The following is a 17,690-nucleotide window of genomic DNA, read 5'->3' as shown; positions in this document are numbered from 1 at the left end:
TTAGATCGCTTGACGAAAAGGTATCATGTTGAGCATGGCAATCTTTCAAATTCTTCCAATGGTGCTCTCCGTCAACTGCGGGATCCGAGATGACGATAATAATTTATTATTTTTTTGGAACTTTCCGCCGGCGCGGAATTTCCTCATTCCGGATCTCCTCACCCTACATGAATTCTTATCTGATCGCGTGCTCCCTATCTCACAGGTATTGGGCCGAACAGCCTGAGCATGGCTGCAGACTACAGTCCATCGTGGATGGCAAACCTCAGGAAATATCTGTGCATTCAAGCTGGAGTATAAGCCTGTCTCCGCCAAAAGAGCTAACTCTACTTTGGAGCATATCAACACATTCCCGCATTGAGCATGTATTCCATTGCTGGATGACAGGCCAAAACGGCAGGAAATGAAAGAAAAGGTAGCCTAAGAAAATATTAAAAGGGAATGAATATCAGCCTCCAAGAATGGCTGTAAAATAAAGGAAATAGGTTTAACAATAACGACCCGATCCTCTGAGCCAAGCAACCAGGATGTATGTGTGTATCTCCCCAATGCGCCAATGCTATGCTATGCAATGCAGGGTTATTGAACGTCTCTCAAAGATATACCATTAAAGGGGATGCGATAATAAAAGTAATGGAACAATTTGTGGGAAGGCGATCTCCCAGATTACGTCCACTCTGGCCCGCCATTTGTCGGTCTCCTCCGCCGCGATTGGAGGATGGATGGTCTCCTTGCTGAAGTAGGGGTGCGGGCTTCCTCCTTTTGTTGCGTCAATGATGTAATTTGTTGCGACAGTCGGTGCGGCAAGCGGAGTTTTCCACTTCCCGGAGCAGCTGGAGTTCCAGTAGAGCTTCTACCATCTCGGCTTCCTGGTCTCAACCCGAGGGAACCATTGAGCCCATTTGAAGAGTGAAGGTTTTCTCTTCCATCGATGTAGAGTTTGGATGCGCCAGTTCGATTTATTTGCGGCGTAGCAGGCATGGAATGGCTTGACATCAGACTCGGAGGTGTGATAGATGTGCTTCTTCGCCTTGTGGACCTTCGTTTTTGGCCGTTCATTTGATCATTCTCCTCGCTCAACTTGACTAGTTGTGAAGCTAACTCGCGGACAAGAACACGAGAGTCCTTTTGTAATTCTCTAATCGCATCCAAAAGCCCATATCGGCTGAGAAGGCCGCATCTCTCTTCACAAGCGTCACAGATTGTCGATAAAATACGCAACAAGTTGACCCTCACAGCAGGCTTAGTATGATGGAGTTTCTGTCCAATACGTTCAAACATATCCGGCCTCGCAAGAGTTGCCGCAACCGCTGGACTCAACCGGAGAAGTTTCTGAAGAGGTTCCAGGAGGTTCTCAAATGCGTTAGCTTTCGATATGGTAACGCAGCGGACAATCGCGATCGTGAACGGAGGTTCGCCGTTCCGGTTATCTAGCAAATGCTCCTCAACTTTGGCAGTCTCTTCTTGAAGCCTAAGCAAAATCATTAGCTGAAAGCTGAAACAAATTGACTAAGGTATTCTTACCAACTAAAGATCGCATCGAGGGCAGTAACCTGCCAGTACGGATCTGACAATAGAGATATATAGAATGCCAAACCCTTATTGCGCCAGAGCTCGCGGCGACCAACCTTACCAGAATGCGCCATATCGCAAAGAATGGGTAAAGCAAACTCCTTTAGTGGCCGCTCCGTTTTCACTATCTTTTGCAGAAGTGGTATTATGCCGTTTAAAGCTGCGTCTTCCTGCCGTGACTTGCTTAGGCGACACATGTTATATATCGTGTTGAGGATCTGATTTGAAACTTCGCGGAAATGAGGTCCTTTCATTGTAGAGCGCAGTAGCTCGGTGAGAACGTCAATTGCATTAGAATTTTGAAGTGCTTCAAGAGTTGTCGAGAGCATCGATAAGTTCTTGATAAATTTGAGCATCGTAATTTGAGGACTGGGGGACATCCGTTTCAGTTCTTTAAGTACTCCTGGAAATGGCGTCAGCGTTTGATGCATTCAACATCGTATATAGCACTTACTATGCAATACAGTTCTTTCTGCAACCATCTCCTTGACATGGCTCTCTGCTTGAGAGAATATGTGGAAAATATTCGCAATACGCCCTTCACAAAGCTCCGCCAGTTCACCTTCTTCCTCATCTAAGACTCTGCTTAGCACTAAAGATAGCGGATCAAGAACTGAATTTCGAGACAGGATACGGCAAAAGTCATTTTTCGGTGTCGATCCCTATCTGCAATTAGGCTTACTCCAACGACGGTTAAAATTCTGCTGCCAAAACGTACCTGCAATTCGAATACACTCCAAATACCATTGACGCCAATTAAAACGAGATCTCGCTCGTCTTCATAGTCGTCCTCCAAAAACTCAACCAAAACATTCAAGCCTCCGGCACTGACAAACATTTGGAGTGTTAATGTTGACGTCTGATACATTTGTTGGACAAACGAAGCAGCTTCCAGGCGGATTTCTCGAGGGTATTTCTTCGAAGCAAACTTATTAATGATTGGGATTCCTCCAACGAAGCATAAATTTTCTTGAACCTCGTAGTCGTTGTAAATAATCTTTGAGTACGGTTAGCCGGCATGATCACGACCGTCATCCGTTACAATGGACAAACTCACAGCATTAACAATTTTCAAGAGGTTGGATACAACGTCCCTCCGACGGCAAGTGTCCAGGATCTCTAGCATAGGTAGCATTCCGTGGGCGCCAAGTATCACGTTTTTCGTCTCAGGCAGATCCGAAAACACAGTTACCTACATGATTCAGCCCGACGTCCATGTTCCAACAGTAGAGAGACAGCTTACCAATTGCTCGGAGATATCTGCCAGTACTTCCTCATCCTGAGAAGTTTTTAAAGAGCTAACAAGGCTTTCCACTTGACTTCGAAGTCGTGCGTATTTGTCCCTAGCGATATTGGCTTCAAGGTCCATTTCATCCAACCCCTCCTCGAGCTGTGCAAAAGGGTCATCTTCGTCGTCCACATCACCGAGCCATGAGCTACTAGACAGTTTCGAATTAAGCATCAAGCTACTCCGATCCGAGCCATCGTCACTCTCCAGCTTTACAAGAGGATCTTCGTTGCTCCCAAGGATGTCGGAAAAATCCTCGTCAGTTTCATCTTCTGCATATCTCTCAATCCCGATTGATGTTCGTGCTCTTGATAATTGCGGCTTCCTCCTTCTTAATGGCAACTGAAAAACACCCTTTTCGGGCGAGTGTACCACGGTGTCATCGAAAAGGCCCGACCCATTGGGATCCCGGGTATGATGGCCTATCTCATCGGTGGCATTGCCCTATCAATCGTGAGTTAAATTTCAGGGAGAGGATGAATTAGCAGTGAGCAACCCACCGGAATCACTGATAGTTTGCTTTCAAGTACTTCTTCGTTCGCAGCGATAAGATCAGAATAATCTTCGATGGAGCTCTCCTTGTAGAAGGCCGCGGGACGTGGGTGAGACGCAGGTTTGGGAGATTGACGAGCAATGGGGGCAATGATTGCACTCTTTTTGAAGGACGGAGTAGGAACTTGACGATGCCGAGTTCTTCTTGGAAGCTTCGGGGGGCTTTGATGTTCATCTGGTTGCTTTTTAACATATGGGCGAATAGTTTGCAGCGGATCGGAATCTGAGAAAGCTGTTCTATCTCTGGCTAATGCACCATTTTCGGTGAATTTATCGGTGCCAAGCTCCGCGATATTTTCGAGAGAAGCAAATGCCTTAAGTTTTTCCGAGGATAACATGCCGCCAAAATTGTCCTGTGGCTTTAGACGAGGACACTGAAGGGCGCTGGGTGAGAATGCAGACGCAAAATCATCATCCCAATTGTCATCATTATTTTCTGGAGATCTAAATTTATCCGTGACATGTGTATTTATGGCGGGGAGGGATTCGCGAGAGGAAGGCTGACGGGAATGTGAACGTTTTCTCTGACTATGTCCAGGGCTTGCATATGCAGATCGCATGGGTCTTCGTAAGGTATTCGGGTTAGGGGATCGGAGTGCTTCATTCCACTCCTGGACGCTTTTGACAGCCTCCTCGTATTCTGTAGACTTTGTTGGAACAACAGAGTCGGACCGCTTGGCGTTAACAATCCAAGGGTGTCTCAACAACTTCCGAGCTGTTACACGAAGATTGGGGTCCTTTTGAAAGCACTGCATGAGGAAATCCTTTACGGCCTGTATCGACATTAGTAGCTCGATCTGTTACCGCCGAGAGGGCCTGGGAACAAACCGGTGAAGCTCCTTGGGGAAGCGGAGGATGGTCATCATTGACAATCCGAAACAACGCTTGCATAGGCTGGAATTTATAGTATGGTGGCTTCCCTTCCAACAGCTCTATTACGGTAGATCCCAAACTCCATATATCTGAGGCCGTAGTCGCTCCGGACAACTCTATCACCTCCGGTGCCATCCAGTATGGAGTTCCGACGACGCTCGACTCATGGAGACCTGTCGTGCGACTGGCAACACCAAAGTCTGCCAGTTTAACCAAGCCCTGTTTCGTCGTAAGGATATTTGCACCTTTGATATCCCGGTGGATAACGCCTTGTTCGTGTAGGTAGAGCAAGCCCGATAGGACTTGAGACATATAGAGGGCGACGAGGTTTTCGGGAAACCGGCCGAAATTTTTTGAAATCGAATGCAAGGAGCCATTTTCGCAGTATCTAATCCACCAGTCAAGACTGAAAGCGCTCAATGACTTGGGTAATGAACGTAACATACTCTAATATAATGTTCAAGGTTTCCACAGACTTCACGAACCCATGGTACTTAACAATGTTCGGATGCTAGTAACTTTTAAGTCAAAACGTGGTTCCTGAACCATATTCTGCGATCCGGGAAACTCACGTCCAAATTTTTGAGAAGATCGATCTCTTGCTGTAATGTTTAGAGAATTTAGAGATGTTACTTCCAAGGATCTAGGTCTCAAGAGCGGTCTCTCACCATGATCACCCTCAATTCACTCTTCGGCAGGTCCACAAGTCGAATTTGTTTGACGGCAACGGTCTCGCCGGTTCCCCAGTTCAACGCTCTATATACCGAGCCGAACGCACCTTTGCCAAGGCAGTCGCCCAGTTGCTGTCGGCATCCATTATCAGCAAACGCGGTCTGCTGCATATCCCATCACCAGAGTGTCAACGTACATAATCTGTCAGCTCCGAGACATCTTTCGCGGACGACCTTGACCTCTCCTTCTTCGGCGGGCTAGTTCCCGGTTTCAGTTTCTGTCGAGACGGAGTATCGTGAGCGCGGGACGGAGGGCGGATGTCCCCTGAATCATCGGACCGGTGCACCATGATGGAAAGGCTCTCAACTGGCGAGTGGCGGGCGGAAGGATACTTGGGACGAGTGTGACGATATCGATAACCCGGTCTTCATGTCAGACACGCTCATCAAAGTGGACAATCTCTGCCGGGAAACATTTGAGGAGGGGCCACGGTAAAAGGTCCAAGGTAGAGACAGGGTTGTCGATGATTTGGCGCTGAGATCAATTGAGGAGCTCGAGAAGGAAAAGCTGGAAGACAGGACAAGGAGCGGTCGAGAACGTTCAACGCAAGCAGTTCATCTTAAACGGGAAGGTTAATGGAGGATTTTAAGCATGCTGGTGGAGAACTTAGGAAAACTTGTGGCTGCAGAGTTGTTTCGATCCCTAGTCGAAGTGTGCTGGTCGGGATGACGCAGTTGGCTGCCGTGCTGGGGTGGCACAGAAGACAAGTCAGCTTTGGCCTTTTAGCGCCTTCGACGCCATAGACTTCGAGATGATGATTGAACAATCCGCAAATTAAACGACCACAAGCCCCATGTCGAACATGTGGAGCTTTACGGTGTTCTCCGTTCGCGCAAGGAACGATGGAAAAGACAGCCTAAAAATAAAGATCTTGCTCCCGGCAGTCTACAGTGTGTGTTTTTAAAACAGCTGAGGATGCTATTCATCTGTCGATTTTCTACAATGAAGAACAGGAAAATCCCCCACTCCATGCCCCCTAATCCGCATGATTCCTGACGGCCAGGCCCAACGAGAGCCAAGTCATTAATTTACTGCATCACGAGCAATTCCAGCTTGAGCTTCCCGAAGCAGCCGCAGCACATCAGAAACAAGATACAGACTGCCAGCAATAACCACGGGTCCGCCCGCTGATATCGTGTTAGCCCAATTCAACCCTGCCAGAACATCTCTTTCGAAGCCCTCGACAGCCCCGATGCCAGGAACGTCGCGTGCCGCCGTAGCGAGTTCGGTGCTACGCACGCTCCGGACCCATGGCATGCCCGCTACCGGCCCAAACTCCACCACTGCCACATTGTCACCCGGCTTTAGCATGCACCCGAGCAGCTCTACGATATCCTTTCCCTGCGAAGCCGCCACAACCCAGGTAATGGTTTTGGCGTGAGCTCGGAATTTTCGATCGACATACGAAGCCAGGACCTCCGCAGATTGGGGGTTATGCGCACCATCGAGTAGAACGGGTTCATTTCGAGAGATCAACGTCTCAAGACAAACTTCCTGCAATCTGCCTGGGCGTGGAGTCTTGGATATAAATGGAAATAGTTGATCGACCATTAAATCTGGTCGGATCTGGGGTAAAGCGACCTGCAAAGCCGTAATGGCGCACGAAAGGTTCGCGCGCTGGTGGGGGGGAAGATCAAGGGATCCAAATTTATCGCGAAGAAGAGGAAAAAGTTGTCCGACATGTTGAGCGTTGACGAATGTAGTTGGTGCGTCTAGCGTCTCTGCGTGGGCCTGGATTACTTGCTTCACTTCGTGAGAATTCGTGCTATCAACAACGCAAGGCACTCCCGGCTTTACTATGCCAGCTTTTTCCCGGGCTATCTCTTCAATAGTGTTTCCCAATATAGCTTGATGATCATACCCAATTTTCGAGATGATAGATACGAGGACGTTTGTCAAGATATTTGTGGCATCAAGGCGGCCACCCATGCCGACTTCCACAACCCCGACTTCGACCTGTTCCTGAGAGAAGATCTCGAACGCAGTAGCCGTCAAAAGTTCAAATTCCGTAGCCCCAAGACCCAATCGCTGATTTCTCTGTTTGACTTCGTTTTCGATTCGCCGGAAGATAGACTCCTGAACAGCGCGTTCATTGATAGTAATACAATCCCAACGATCGATCAAATGCGGCGAGGTAAAAGAGCCACACCGCACGCCGCCTGCAGTGAGCAAGGCGGACAAATATCCGGTAATTGACCCTTTGCCATTCGTCCCAGCAACATGAATGGCCTTCCAGGTCAAGCTTGGCTTCTGGACCAGCTGAGTTATTCGAGATAGCCCCAATTCGATCATCGTTATCGGAAGGGAAATGTTTTGGTATTTGATGTCTTTTTAAAAAGTTTCATGGCTATCCGGGATGTCGTGATAATAAATCTAGTTTGGAGCCAGCTAGGTGGAAGAAGCAACGTCTTATAATAGTATTCACAGCACCTTGTAGGCTATACCATCCAAATCAGAGCAAGCACTAAATATAGTCACTGAGTGCCAGCGGGATCCGAAGCCAGATCATCCAACAGCTGGCGCCGTGCGTTGGCAGCAGGGAGTTTTGCCGGGAATCCACGTGATTATCCCCACGCGTTTAACACGCCCACTCGTGAGGAAGGTTGAGTTGCGGTTGAAACAGCCAGCCGACGATTTGGGCCGCTCAATCGCCTTCGCAGGGCCGGCGCTTTCAGAGCCTTCTGGCCTCCGGCGTCGAGATTCGGACTCACATTTTGTCGCCACGAACACGCGCCGCCAAGCCTGCCCTAGCCACTCACGCGTGTGCACTCGGATTTTCTTGCTTCCGAGTCTCAAACAGCGGCCCAGCCCCGTGGCAGAGTTGAATACGCCGAGATTTCATGTAACTTTCGCACCACGCGGAGAACTCGCCGCGGTTCTCTCCAATGCCTGTCCTGTAATTTTGGTATCAGCGATGTTTGGGGAGTGCTCCTCCGAACCCCCCAAAGGAATGAAGACCCAGCCGCCTCACTCAGCGACAAACATAAATCATCTGGCGTCTGAAGAGCACCCAGCGCAGCCGTCAATTAATTTTTAATCCCGTTTCGAGATTCTGAATCGCAGAAAAGAGATCCGTCTGTTGACCTGCCTCTGAACCTGGAATCCGTGTTGTTGGTTGATCATGGGCATCCCGTAAGTTGAATTCGTCCTGCCCTTTGACGTGTTTGTCGGATGCATCACTATCTCCTCTCACCATCACCCACGTTTTTGCGCGGCACACCACGTTAAGCTTCTTCTTGTATCAATAGACTTGTATATGAACCCGTAGCATCGCGCACTGAACAGAATTTCAAACCGGACCCCTCCGCTGTCGCCCGGTCGTCCATTCGACGCCAGAACGCTATCCGTCGACCTCGACGGAATGGCGCCATCATCAGCAACTCGCGCAATAATCGCGGTTCCTCAACACGATGGCCTCTACCGCACATGCTTGACGCCTTCACCCGCGAAGCAGAACGGGAAGTCAACAGCCGCGGCTCGCGTAGCCCTAGATCGGACGTCGCGCCCACGGATGATTTGGGAACCTGGAATTCTCTGAATTCAATCACTCGGCATGAGATGGGCCAGCATCTTCTGAGGGACTCGCTGCGCTACTCCTCCCCTGGCCATCGGATGCGAATACCCAGAGAGTCGTCGCTGAGATTCGAAATGCCTAGGCCGTATTGGTACGGAGATTTTCCACAGCCCGCTGTACCTCAGGTTCCGCGTTCTAGGAACGCTGAAGCATCTGAGCGAGTTTATTTGACTCCTCGATTTGCACCGGCGCACCCCGTGGACGGCGAGACGATCTCCCGCTCAAGCACAGCGTCCCCAGCCACCGTTCCCAACGACGGACCGGATTCAAACATGCCATTGCTCCGTAGGGTTGGACATCGATCCGTAGCTGCAAGCGAGCGCCGGTCCCGACGACGCCACGTAGTTGATGGCCTTGGTGATCGAGAGCGTAGTCTCGGGCCGGAAGAGGATGAAATGCATGATTCATGGGAGACGCTCTTGACTACCATTACACCAGATGACCAGCTCCCTAGCCTCGATTCCTCGTTTACCTCCGCAACAGCGAGTGCATCGTCGGCACTATCCAGAAACTCAGGACCCTCTAATTCTTCCACTGCTTCGCAAACACCTCTCACATCGTTTGGCCCTGACTCACCAAGAATGCGCATCACGTTTGATGACCCGTTTCCGGAGTTTTCTCCGAATTGCGAATTTCTAAGTTCTGACTCTGACTCCGATACAGAGGCAGAATCAGAGCCTGACGCGTCCATGCGTGTGCCAGGGGCAATGTTTGGCTTCACTATTACTCGTTCAAGTAGACCTCGTGAAGGAGATCAAGAAAGAAGAAGCCAAGACCGGAATGATGATAGCAATAATGATACGCCTGTTACTTCGACGAGCGCCTCGTTCAGTTCACAGTCGATGCATCCAGATCTACAAGAGGTGCACGCGATTCTCGACCGGCTAGTGCGAAGGGACGACATTCCAGACGAGTGGTGGGCTACAGCAGGTTTATCACGAACTATTCGGCGCGAACTCAACAACGCTAGTACCGAGGACCAGGACGATTGAGCCAAATTCCCCGTTCCTTTTTTTTTCCCCCTTCCCCTTTATCTTCCCTTCACTTTCTTCTTTCAATCTATTCGAAGCGGATAAGCTGGCATTACTCTGCTTTGCTTTTAAGCTTTTAACTCGATGGAAAATCAAATCCACCGGCAAATAAGTAGCCGGCGTCTCGTCAAAATTTTGACTTTGATGTTGCTTTCGGGAGTAGGAAATTCTTTCCCATATTTATGCCGCTCGAAATACCTGGTTTTGTCTCCCTTTTTTTTTGGTTTTGTTTTGGAGATCCACATGTTGGACCATTGGTGCTTCCTTCAAGCACCATGTGGTTTTGTATGAAAGCCACGATTCATGTCTGGTATGTCTAGTATTCATTATAGGAACAAAAGAGAGATAGGGTCAATCTTCAGGACCTCTTTTGAAGAATGATTGTCGTCGCACAACACCAAGGTGTTAAAATCTAGTGAAGAATTTTATGAGGAGAATAAACCAAAAAATATCAAATATGATAAGCTTGAAGCTAAGATCATTCAGAATTTTAAAGATAATATTGCTTATAGAATCTATTGGCAAGGATATTCTAATGTATTGTCGACCAAAGTTGTGAATGACATTTTATATAGATATATAATATGGTTTCTCCCAGGATTTTCAGAAATAAGATGACGGATTAAGGCAAGTACATCTAGCAGGCGATAAAGAGCAGATGAAATTTAATAGGACTATTGAAAGAAATGAAGAGGAAAGACATAGGAACAGGTATTGTCTACAGCCAATCTCCAACACCATGTTCATCAGGAAGTTCCAGTCCAAATTAAACAAATTGTGTCCACATATCACAGAAAAGAGAACAATGTGGCCAGTCTTGCTTCATCGTAGCAAAGTTCATCACAAAGGGTTTCCTCGGGAAGAAGCTCTCTGTGGAAAAAGTGGGATCCATACCATTCATTGTTCGCCAGATGTACTCTGTCCTAGTAAGAGTTCAACTGAAAAGCAGATATTAAACATGCTTTTCTTCTGTTTGTCCAATACCGCCAGTTCACTTGGTGGAATGAAGATGTCAGCTCACATAGAGTAGAATGGTTGATGGATGCAACAAATTCTGGTCTTCTTCACTGTGGTGTTGTCTATTCTAATTGAGGTGGCGAGCATTGGTGGTGATGAAAGTGCTTGATGTTAATAAGAACGTAAGATCACACACCTAGTTGTAAGTGTACTCTATAACTAACTAGAGAGTAACTAAGGAGTTATGTAATGTCATCAGCACGCCAATCCGGTTTTATTTTAGATGCGGTGTGCTTGGATTCTGTGACCTACCATTTGTCACTTGTACATACAAAGTGTGGAGTAAAACACTGTCAGTCTGAGCAATTCTTCTTCTACCGTCAAACCAGCCAAACAACTATAAATCATCATGGACGACCAAGTGCAGAGGCTTGTTGATAAAGTATGGGGTGAGCAACATCCTCAGTTCGCCGCTTTATTTGGCTATTTGATGAAACACCGCATGCATCCACAATCCTGCCGGTGCATGCAGTGCGCCTTAGGTTGAGCAATAATGCTAACTTATTTCCACGATACGTGGCAGCCAAATTTCTCTCAATCCCGCCATCCTCGCGCTATATGGTCGCGATCAGCGGAATTCCAGGGTCAGGGAAATCTTCCCTGGCGAAAATCATGACCGAACAGATGAATGTTCGATATGCGACAGAACACCCTGATAAACCACCCATCGCTACTTGGGTGGGCATGGACGGATTTCACCTCACGCGAGCCCAATTGGCAGCGATGCCGGATCCTGTGTACGCCGTGGCCAGGCGTGGGGCAGCGTTCACCTTCGACCCCGTGAAATTCACGAAGTTAGTCCGTGCAGTACGTGAAGATATCAGTCCAAGCTCGGCGATCATATACGCGCCTAGTTTCGACCATGCGATTAAGGACCCCGTGGAAGACGACATACCAATCCCGGTGACGGCGAGAATTGTATTTTTCGAGGGGAATTATCTTAGTTTAAACAAGGAACCTTGGACTGAGGTGGCGGGGCTGATGGATGAGGTGTGGTTTGTGGAGGTGGACTTTGAGGTTGCGAGGCAGAGGCTAGTGAAAAGGCATGTTGAGGCGGGCATAGCGAAGAACGAAGAAGAGGCCGATAAGAGAGCGGTGGAAAACGATTTAGTCAACGGAAAAGAGATCGTGGAGAATAGGCTGGAAGTTTCGGAGATCGTTGTGAGCCGGGAAGATATGGGGTGGAAATGACGTGCGTCGAGGGGCAGATACAACGTTAATGACTTGGAATACATATGTAGTTACAGTCCGCATGTGAAGCTTCTAATCACTATACTTTCCGCACTTCACTCATGATCGTCACATGTACTCTGTAGTTTCGTGTATGTCCTCGAACCATCGCAAAGTACTCCGTACATACATCCTAAAACGTCGCTCCTCGTCGTCGCAACGGCTTTCCGGTGTCATCGGACCGGCTGTTCCTTCGAACGGTGTTTTGGCTGAAGGTCTTGGCAGGAACCGCGCTAGTGAGTTGGCGGGCTGACAGGGGAAATCCGATTTGTCGCCGCCCGAACTTTGTTTCGCCTCTTCCTCAAACGACTTGAAACTCTCGATCCTCCCCTTGCTCAATCTTCCGCAGCTCAAGGTCACCTTCGTTTCTTTCATTGCACACCAGCTCCAGCCACTCCTTTGTTTCTTATTCTTCATTCGTTTTTTCGCTGTCGAACAGTGGAAGTCTTTCCCATTCGTTACCCTCGTTTGAACCGCAATCTTGTCCGTGCCGACATCCCGAAGCCCATTTTGAAAACCCCCTTCTCTCGAAACATTTGCAACATTCGCCCGTGACATTATCGAAGATGTTCTCCGCTAGAGCCGTTCTCTTTGTGACCGTGTTGGCACTCCTCAATATTTTCGCCGTTGCCACTCCCCCAGGATGCCTTATTGCTGCTATCAAGTACGCTTGCTCCTTCGTTGCATTGGACCGTCCTACTTAATGCCAAAGAGAGAACGATAACGCTTTGCGATATTCTCTGATCCTGTGCTAATCCCTTTATAATAAATAGTACCCAAGAGGATCCGTCTGACATGGACGTTATGTGCGGATCTGCATCCAAGAAAGTCCAAAACGAAATCGTCAAGCTCTGCGACGACTCCAACGTCCAGGCGGCACTAAATGCTTATTCCAAATCATGCTCCGAATCCGGAAACAAAGTCGGTATGTGTTGTCATCAATTGCGAAAGCGTTACCTTATTCCTTTTTTTTTTCCTTTTTTTTTTAGGCAAAACAAAAACCTCCTGAATTGCAAGATTTGGCTAACAGCCCCTGTCTCGCCACAGAACTCATCGAGATTTCTACCACCCTAGCCACCATGTCTGCAACCGGATCTCCCACTGGATCGGCTACCTCTCCTGTTCAGCCAACGGGTTCGGCCACCACCACCTCCGGCAGCGAGCCTATAGAGACCGGAAATGCTGCATCTTCACTTAAATCCCAGTCCTTCGCATTGGCAGCTATGGCAGCGATTGTCGGAGCTGCTATTCTGTAGAGCTAGAAAGGGATTCTTTGCTGATTGCTTTTCGTTTGAGTGTATATGGTTTGATAAATCCACTTAAATCATTGTCTTCAAAGTGAATGCAGACTGGTCCGATTTAGCCATACCTCAAGGCCAACTCTGAACCTGCGAGCATTAACAACTGTTTTCCTGTATACCGTGTAGCTAGATAACAAACTATTTAGGCTTTCAGGAGCATCACTATTTCTCCGTACAGAGATGGTATTTATTTCAACGCTTCCAATGGCTACTGGCCAGCTGCACATAAAACGTGTTTGGTTTCTCTGTAGCTCGAAACGTGCTTCTCAAGACGGCTCTCGTTGCTCGCTCTCTGGACTTGCCGGTCTTGGCACCGAACGGGAGCTGACTAAGCTTGTGTGTTAATAATTGGCTGGGAGCGCCCGCAACGCGTTCGGGTTGCTGCTGGAACGCGTCTGCTTGCTTCATAAATCGAAAAATTTCCGCCCGCCTCCTCCTCTCCTCCACTGTTTACCTCATAATCTTTTCTCCCTCCTTTCTCGATAACCATCTTCCTTTCTTTTTTTCACGATCTAATTCCGATTAGATTCTAGTAGGTGAAAAAAGAGTATTATATAGCTTATACCCGGTTCCAGACAAGCAGCAGCAGTGAGCCCGCGCATTCAGTGTCAACGGACGGACGAACGAAGATGTTCGTCTACAAGAGAGGTGAGTCCAATACATTACCGCACGAGCTGGAAGAGAGCCTCTTCTTTGGTACATTCAGCTGCCTCTTCTATTTCGTGTTTCCCTCCGGCCTGCGTCCTGGGCCTTTTAGGCTAACCTCCCCGACACGTAGACGGGCGCAAGGAGCGCGTGCAATTCGACAAAATCACGGCTCGCGTGTCAAGATTATGCTATGGGCTTGATCCAGAGCATGTCGATGCTGCAGCTATCACCCAGAAAGTAATTTCGGGAGTATACCAAGGAGTAACTACCATTGAGCTGGACAACTTGGTAAGGATGAGCACATCGTCTAGCAAGCAAGCCTCAAGTGCTAAATTGCATGATAAATCTAGGCCGCTGAAACTGCTGCATACATGACTGTCACCCATCCAGACTATGCTATCCTTGCCGCCAGAATAGCCGTGTCCAACCTGCACAAGCAGACCAAGAAGCAATTCTCGTCTGTCATCGACGATCTTTACCACTATATTAACCCAAAGAACAACCGCCCTGCACCTATGATCTCCCAAAAGACATACGAAATCGTTATGAAGCATTCAGCTGAGCTTAACTCGGCTATCGTTTACGATCGTGACTTCAATTATCAATACTTTGGGTTCAAAACTCTGGAAAGGTCGTACCTATTGCGAATCAACGGCAAGGTCGCTGAGCGTCCCCAGCACATGATCATGCGTGTTGCAGTCGGCATCCACGGCGAAGACATTGAGAAGGCAATTGAGACGTATAATCTGATGTCCCAGAAGTTCTTCACTCACGCTTCCCCCACGCTTTTCAATGCTGGAACGCCACAGCCACAGATGGCTTCCTGTTTCCTCATCGACATGAAGGAGGACAGTATCGAAGGCATTTATGATACTCTGAAGACCTGTGCGCTGATCTCAAAGACAGCCGGTGGTATCGGTCTTAATGTTCATCGTATCCGTGCCACTGGTTCCTACATTGCAGGAACAAACGGCTCCTCCAACGGAATTATCCCTATGCTCCGTGTCTTTAATAACACCGCTCGGTACGTCGATCAGGGTGGCAATAAACGGCCAGGTGCCTTCGCCATCTACCTCGAACCTTGGCACTCTGATATCTTCGAATTTTTGGATCTTCGCAAGAACCACGGAAAGGAGGAAGTGAGAGCCCGTGATCTGTTCCTCGCCCTTTGGACACCTGATTTGTTTATGAAACGTGTTGAGAAAAACGGTGATTGGACTTTGTTCTGTCCCAACGAGGCACCAGGGCTTGCTGATGTTTATGGCGATGAGTTTGAGGCCCTCTATGAGCAGTAAGTTAATATTCTTGAAGGTGAAGCTTATTTGATAGTAACATATAATATGCAGGTATGAGAAGGAAGGCCGTGGCCGAAAGACCATCAAGGCCCAGAAGCTTTGGTATGCGATTCTAGAAGCTCAAACCGAGACCGGGAACCCCTTTATGCTTTATAAGGATGCGTGCAACCGCAAGAGCAACCAGAAAAACCTTGGAACCATCCGAAGCTCTAACTTGTGCACGGAAATCATCGAATATACCTCTCCAGACGAAGTTGCAGTCTGCAACCTTGCATCCCTTGCCTTACCCACATACGTCGATCCCGTTCGTGGCGAGTATGACTTTGGCAAGCTGCATGAAGTCACACAAGTTCTTGTTCGAAATTTGAACAAAATCATTGATGGCAATCATTATCCTGTCCCTGAAGCACGAAAGAGTAATTTCCGCCATCGTCCTATTGCTGTCGGTGTGCAAGGTCTTGCCGATGCTTTCCTTGCCCTGCGGTTGCCATTCGACTCGCCCGAAGCAAGACAACTGAATATTCAGATCTTTGAAACGATCTATCACGCTGCTTTGACCGCGTCTTGCGATATCGCCAAGGTGGACGGCCCTTATGAGACCTATGAAGGCTCTCCTGTCTCGCAAGGCGTTTTGCAGTATGATATGTGGAACGTGACCCCAACCGACCTTTGGGATTGGGATTCCCTCAAAAGGGACATCGCAAAACATGGTGTTCGCAACAGTTTACTCGTTGCTCCCATGCCTACCGCTAGCACAAGTCAGATCCTCGGATTCAACGAATGTTTTGAGCCATACACGTCAAACATCTACTCTCGTCGTGTTCTTGCCGGTGAATTCCAAGTCGTGAATCCATGGCTTTTGAAGGATCTCGTCGATCTCGGCCTTTGGTCCGACAACATGAAGAATCGCATCATCGCTGAAGGCGGTTCAATCCAAAGCATTCCAAATATCCCCGCCGACATCAAGGCTCTTTACAAAACAGTGTGGGAGATCTCTCAGAGAACCATCGTTCAAATGGCCGCCGACCGTGGTGCATATATTGACCAGTCTCAATCCCTCAACATCCACCTCAAGGAGCCTACGATGGGCAAGATCACCAGCATGCACTTTGCGGGATGGAAGCTGGGTCTGAAGACGGGAATGTACTATCTCCGCACCATGGCAGCTTCTGCACCTATCCAGTTCACGGTCGACCAGGAACAGCTCAAAGTTGCAGATACAAACGTCGCGAGGTCGAGCGTCGTGGGGAAAAAGAGAGGTGGTGGGCTTGGTAACTCTTCTGGCGCTTACTCCGCCGTGCCCCGGCCGATGTACGACCAGAAGCAACCTGAATCGGAGCCCCCTCGGCCAGTGAGTCCCAAGGGGATTCCTGCGTTCCAACGGACACCGGCGACGGCTCCGCCGGATGAGGAGCTGGGGAAAAAGCAAACCCAGTCAATGACGAAGGTACAGGTCAACGAGACAGATACCGGTGAGCAGGGACAGAGTGAACAGGATATTTATTCGCAGAAGGTGTTGCAGTGTAAGTGATAACTTTTGCCTACTATTTCGGACTTCTAAACACACATCAAACTTCTTCGAGGATGTTTGCTAACCATGACCATTTTTTTTTCCTTCTTTGGTTGTAGGTAGCATCGAAAACAAAGAAGCCTGCATGATGTGCAGTGGTTAGGATATGAAGTCGATGAATGTCTATGATGTGGGATTATGATCATGGGTTACATAGGGCAGTTAAAGCAACACTGCTATTCCTTTTTGTTTTTCCCCCCAACCCCCATAGTTTGCTATGTATTTTGCTTGTTGCTTTTTGGTACCCCATTTTGTCGCTTTTTTTTTTTTTTCTTCCTCTCATCTATTGTCAGTTACATGAATTATATTCCTTACCATCTCATTTCCTTTTTTTTTCTTTTTTAGTATGTCTCAGCTCTTTTTGTTTTTTCGCCTCCCCTCCTCCTCCCTTCACGCTCTGACATGTAGCTTATGAGTAATAATAGGTGATTAAAAATATCATAATTTTATCAGCATCAGTACATAGAAATACATACATACGGAGTACATAGAACCATCATACCCACACTCCATCTTCACCTCTCCCCATGCTTGCCATGGATGGATGGGTTCTGTTTCCGACCCTCTGGCCTCGGCCTCAGCCTCAGCCACATGAAACACGTCTGCCCGGGGGGTTACTGTATATCTCGGAGTTCATGGGTGTGGGGTTCAAACAAAGCCTTGGGGATATGGGAGGATGAGTGTCCGCCGGGGCCCCGGGGGGGGGGGGGGGGGGGGGGGGGGGGGGGGGTTGTTCCCTGGTCTGACGTGCATGTTCCCCCCCTTTTTTGGCGCAGCAATTGCAAGGGCTTGAAGATCAAGGCGCTAACTATATATATATATATTGTCTGGTCCTGTCTCAATTCCTTTTTAATGCGTAGCGCTTAGCCCAATGTCGGGAATAAAGTACTCCCGTAGTTGCTGACAGGATTTTCGGCGTTTTGACTTTTCTTTTTTTCCCCCCCTTGGGCTGGGGTGTGTCATTCTGAAGTTAAAATGTGCTGGGTACAGGAGATAACACGAGCCCA

The 17,690-nt window shown here is 48.4% G+C and overlaps 6 protein-coding genes across 6 annotated transcripts; 4 read left to right on the top strand and 2 right to left on the bottom strand.

The window, feature by feature from the left end:
• Window positions 1-666: 666 nt before the first annotated feature.
• D8B26_003530 (uncharacterized protein) lies at window positions 667-5,306 on the bottom strand (the record flags this gene model as incomplete). The annotated part of the gene is made up of 12 exons (XM_003068232.2): window positions 667-1,471; window positions 1,525-1,975; window positions 2,027-2,234; window positions 2,291-2,569; window positions 2,630-2,764; window positions 2,816-3,304; window positions 3,361-4,185; window positions 4,241-4,673; window positions 4,732-4,796; window positions 4,858-4,887; window positions 4,954-5,088; window positions 5,154-5,306. The coding sequence occupies 12 exons, from the start codon at window positions 5,304-5,306 to the stop codon at window positions 667-669; spliced, it is 4,008 nt and encodes a 1,335-aa protein (XP_003068278.1).
• Window positions 5,307-5,987: 681 nt separating this feature from the next.
• On the bottom strand, window positions 5,988-7,309 carry FOL3 (folylpolyglutamate synthase; the record flags this gene model as incomplete). Its single annotated transcript, XM_003068233.2, has 1 exon — window positions 5,988-7,309. One exon carries the CDS (start codon window positions 7,307-7,309, stop codon window positions 6,041-6,043), a length of 1,269 nt encoding a protein of 422 aa, XP_003068279.2. The 3' UTR covers window positions 5,988-6,040.
• Window positions 7,310-8,046: 737 nt separating this feature from the next.
• On the top strand, window positions 8,047-9,583 carry D8B26_003528 (uncharacterized protein; the record flags this gene model as incomplete). Its single annotated transcript, XM_003068234.2, has 2 exons — window positions 8,047-8,149; window positions 8,266-9,583. Exons 1-2 carry the CDS (start codon window positions 8,139-8,141, stop codon window positions 9,581-9,583), a joined length of 1,329 nt encoding a protein of 442 aa, XP_003068280.1. The 5' UTR covers window positions 8,047-8,138.
• Window positions 9,584-10,902: 1,319 nt separating this feature from the next.
• Window positions 10,903-11,922, top strand: D8B26_003527 (uncharacterized protein). Its single transcript, XM_003068235.2, has 2 exons — window positions 10,903-11,028; window positions 11,163-11,922. Exons 1-2 carry the CDS (start codon window positions 10,989-10,991, stop codon window positions 11,828-11,830), a joined length of 708 nt encoding a protein of 235 aa, XP_003068281.1. The 5' UTR covers window positions 10,903-10,988; the 3' UTR covers window positions 11,831-11,922.
• Window positions 11,923-12,202: 280 nt separating this feature from the next.
• D8B26_003526 (uncharacterized protein) lies at window positions 12,203-13,396 on the top strand. The gene is made up of 3 exons (XM_066124170.1): window positions 12,203-12,533; window positions 12,643-12,794; window positions 12,917-13,396. Exons 1-3 carry the CDS (start codon window positions 12,436-12,438, stop codon window positions 13,123-13,125), a joined length of 459 nt encoding a protein of 152 aa, XP_065980249.1. The 5' UTR covers window positions 12,203-12,435; the 3' UTR covers window positions 13,126-13,396.
• A 403-nt stretch (window positions 13,397-13,799) lies between these two features.
• Window positions 13,800-17,083, top strand: RNR1 (ribonucleotide-diphosphate reductase subunit rnr1; the record flags this gene model as incomplete). Its single annotated transcript, XM_003068237.2, has 5 exons — window positions 13,800-13,818; window positions 13,949-14,106; window positions 14,169-15,109; window positions 15,165-16,636; window positions 16,743-17,083. The coding sequence occupies 5 exons, from the start codon at window positions 13,800-13,802 to the stop codon at window positions 16,784-16,786; spliced, it is 2,634 nt and encodes an 877-aa protein (XP_003068283.1). The 3' UTR covers window positions 16,787-17,083.
• Window positions 17,084-17,690: the final 607 nt, after the last annotated feature.

This window comes from Coccidioides posadasii, chromosome 2 (genome assembly GCF_018416015.2).
Source record: "Coccidioides posadasii str. Silveira chromosome 2, complete sequence".
NCBI lineage: Eukaryota > Fungi > Ascomycota > Eurotiomycetes > Onygenales > Onygenaceae > Coccidioides > Coccidioides posadasii.
Note: the sequence above shows the minus strand (reverse complement) of the source record. Positions and strands in the feature narration are given on the sequence as shown.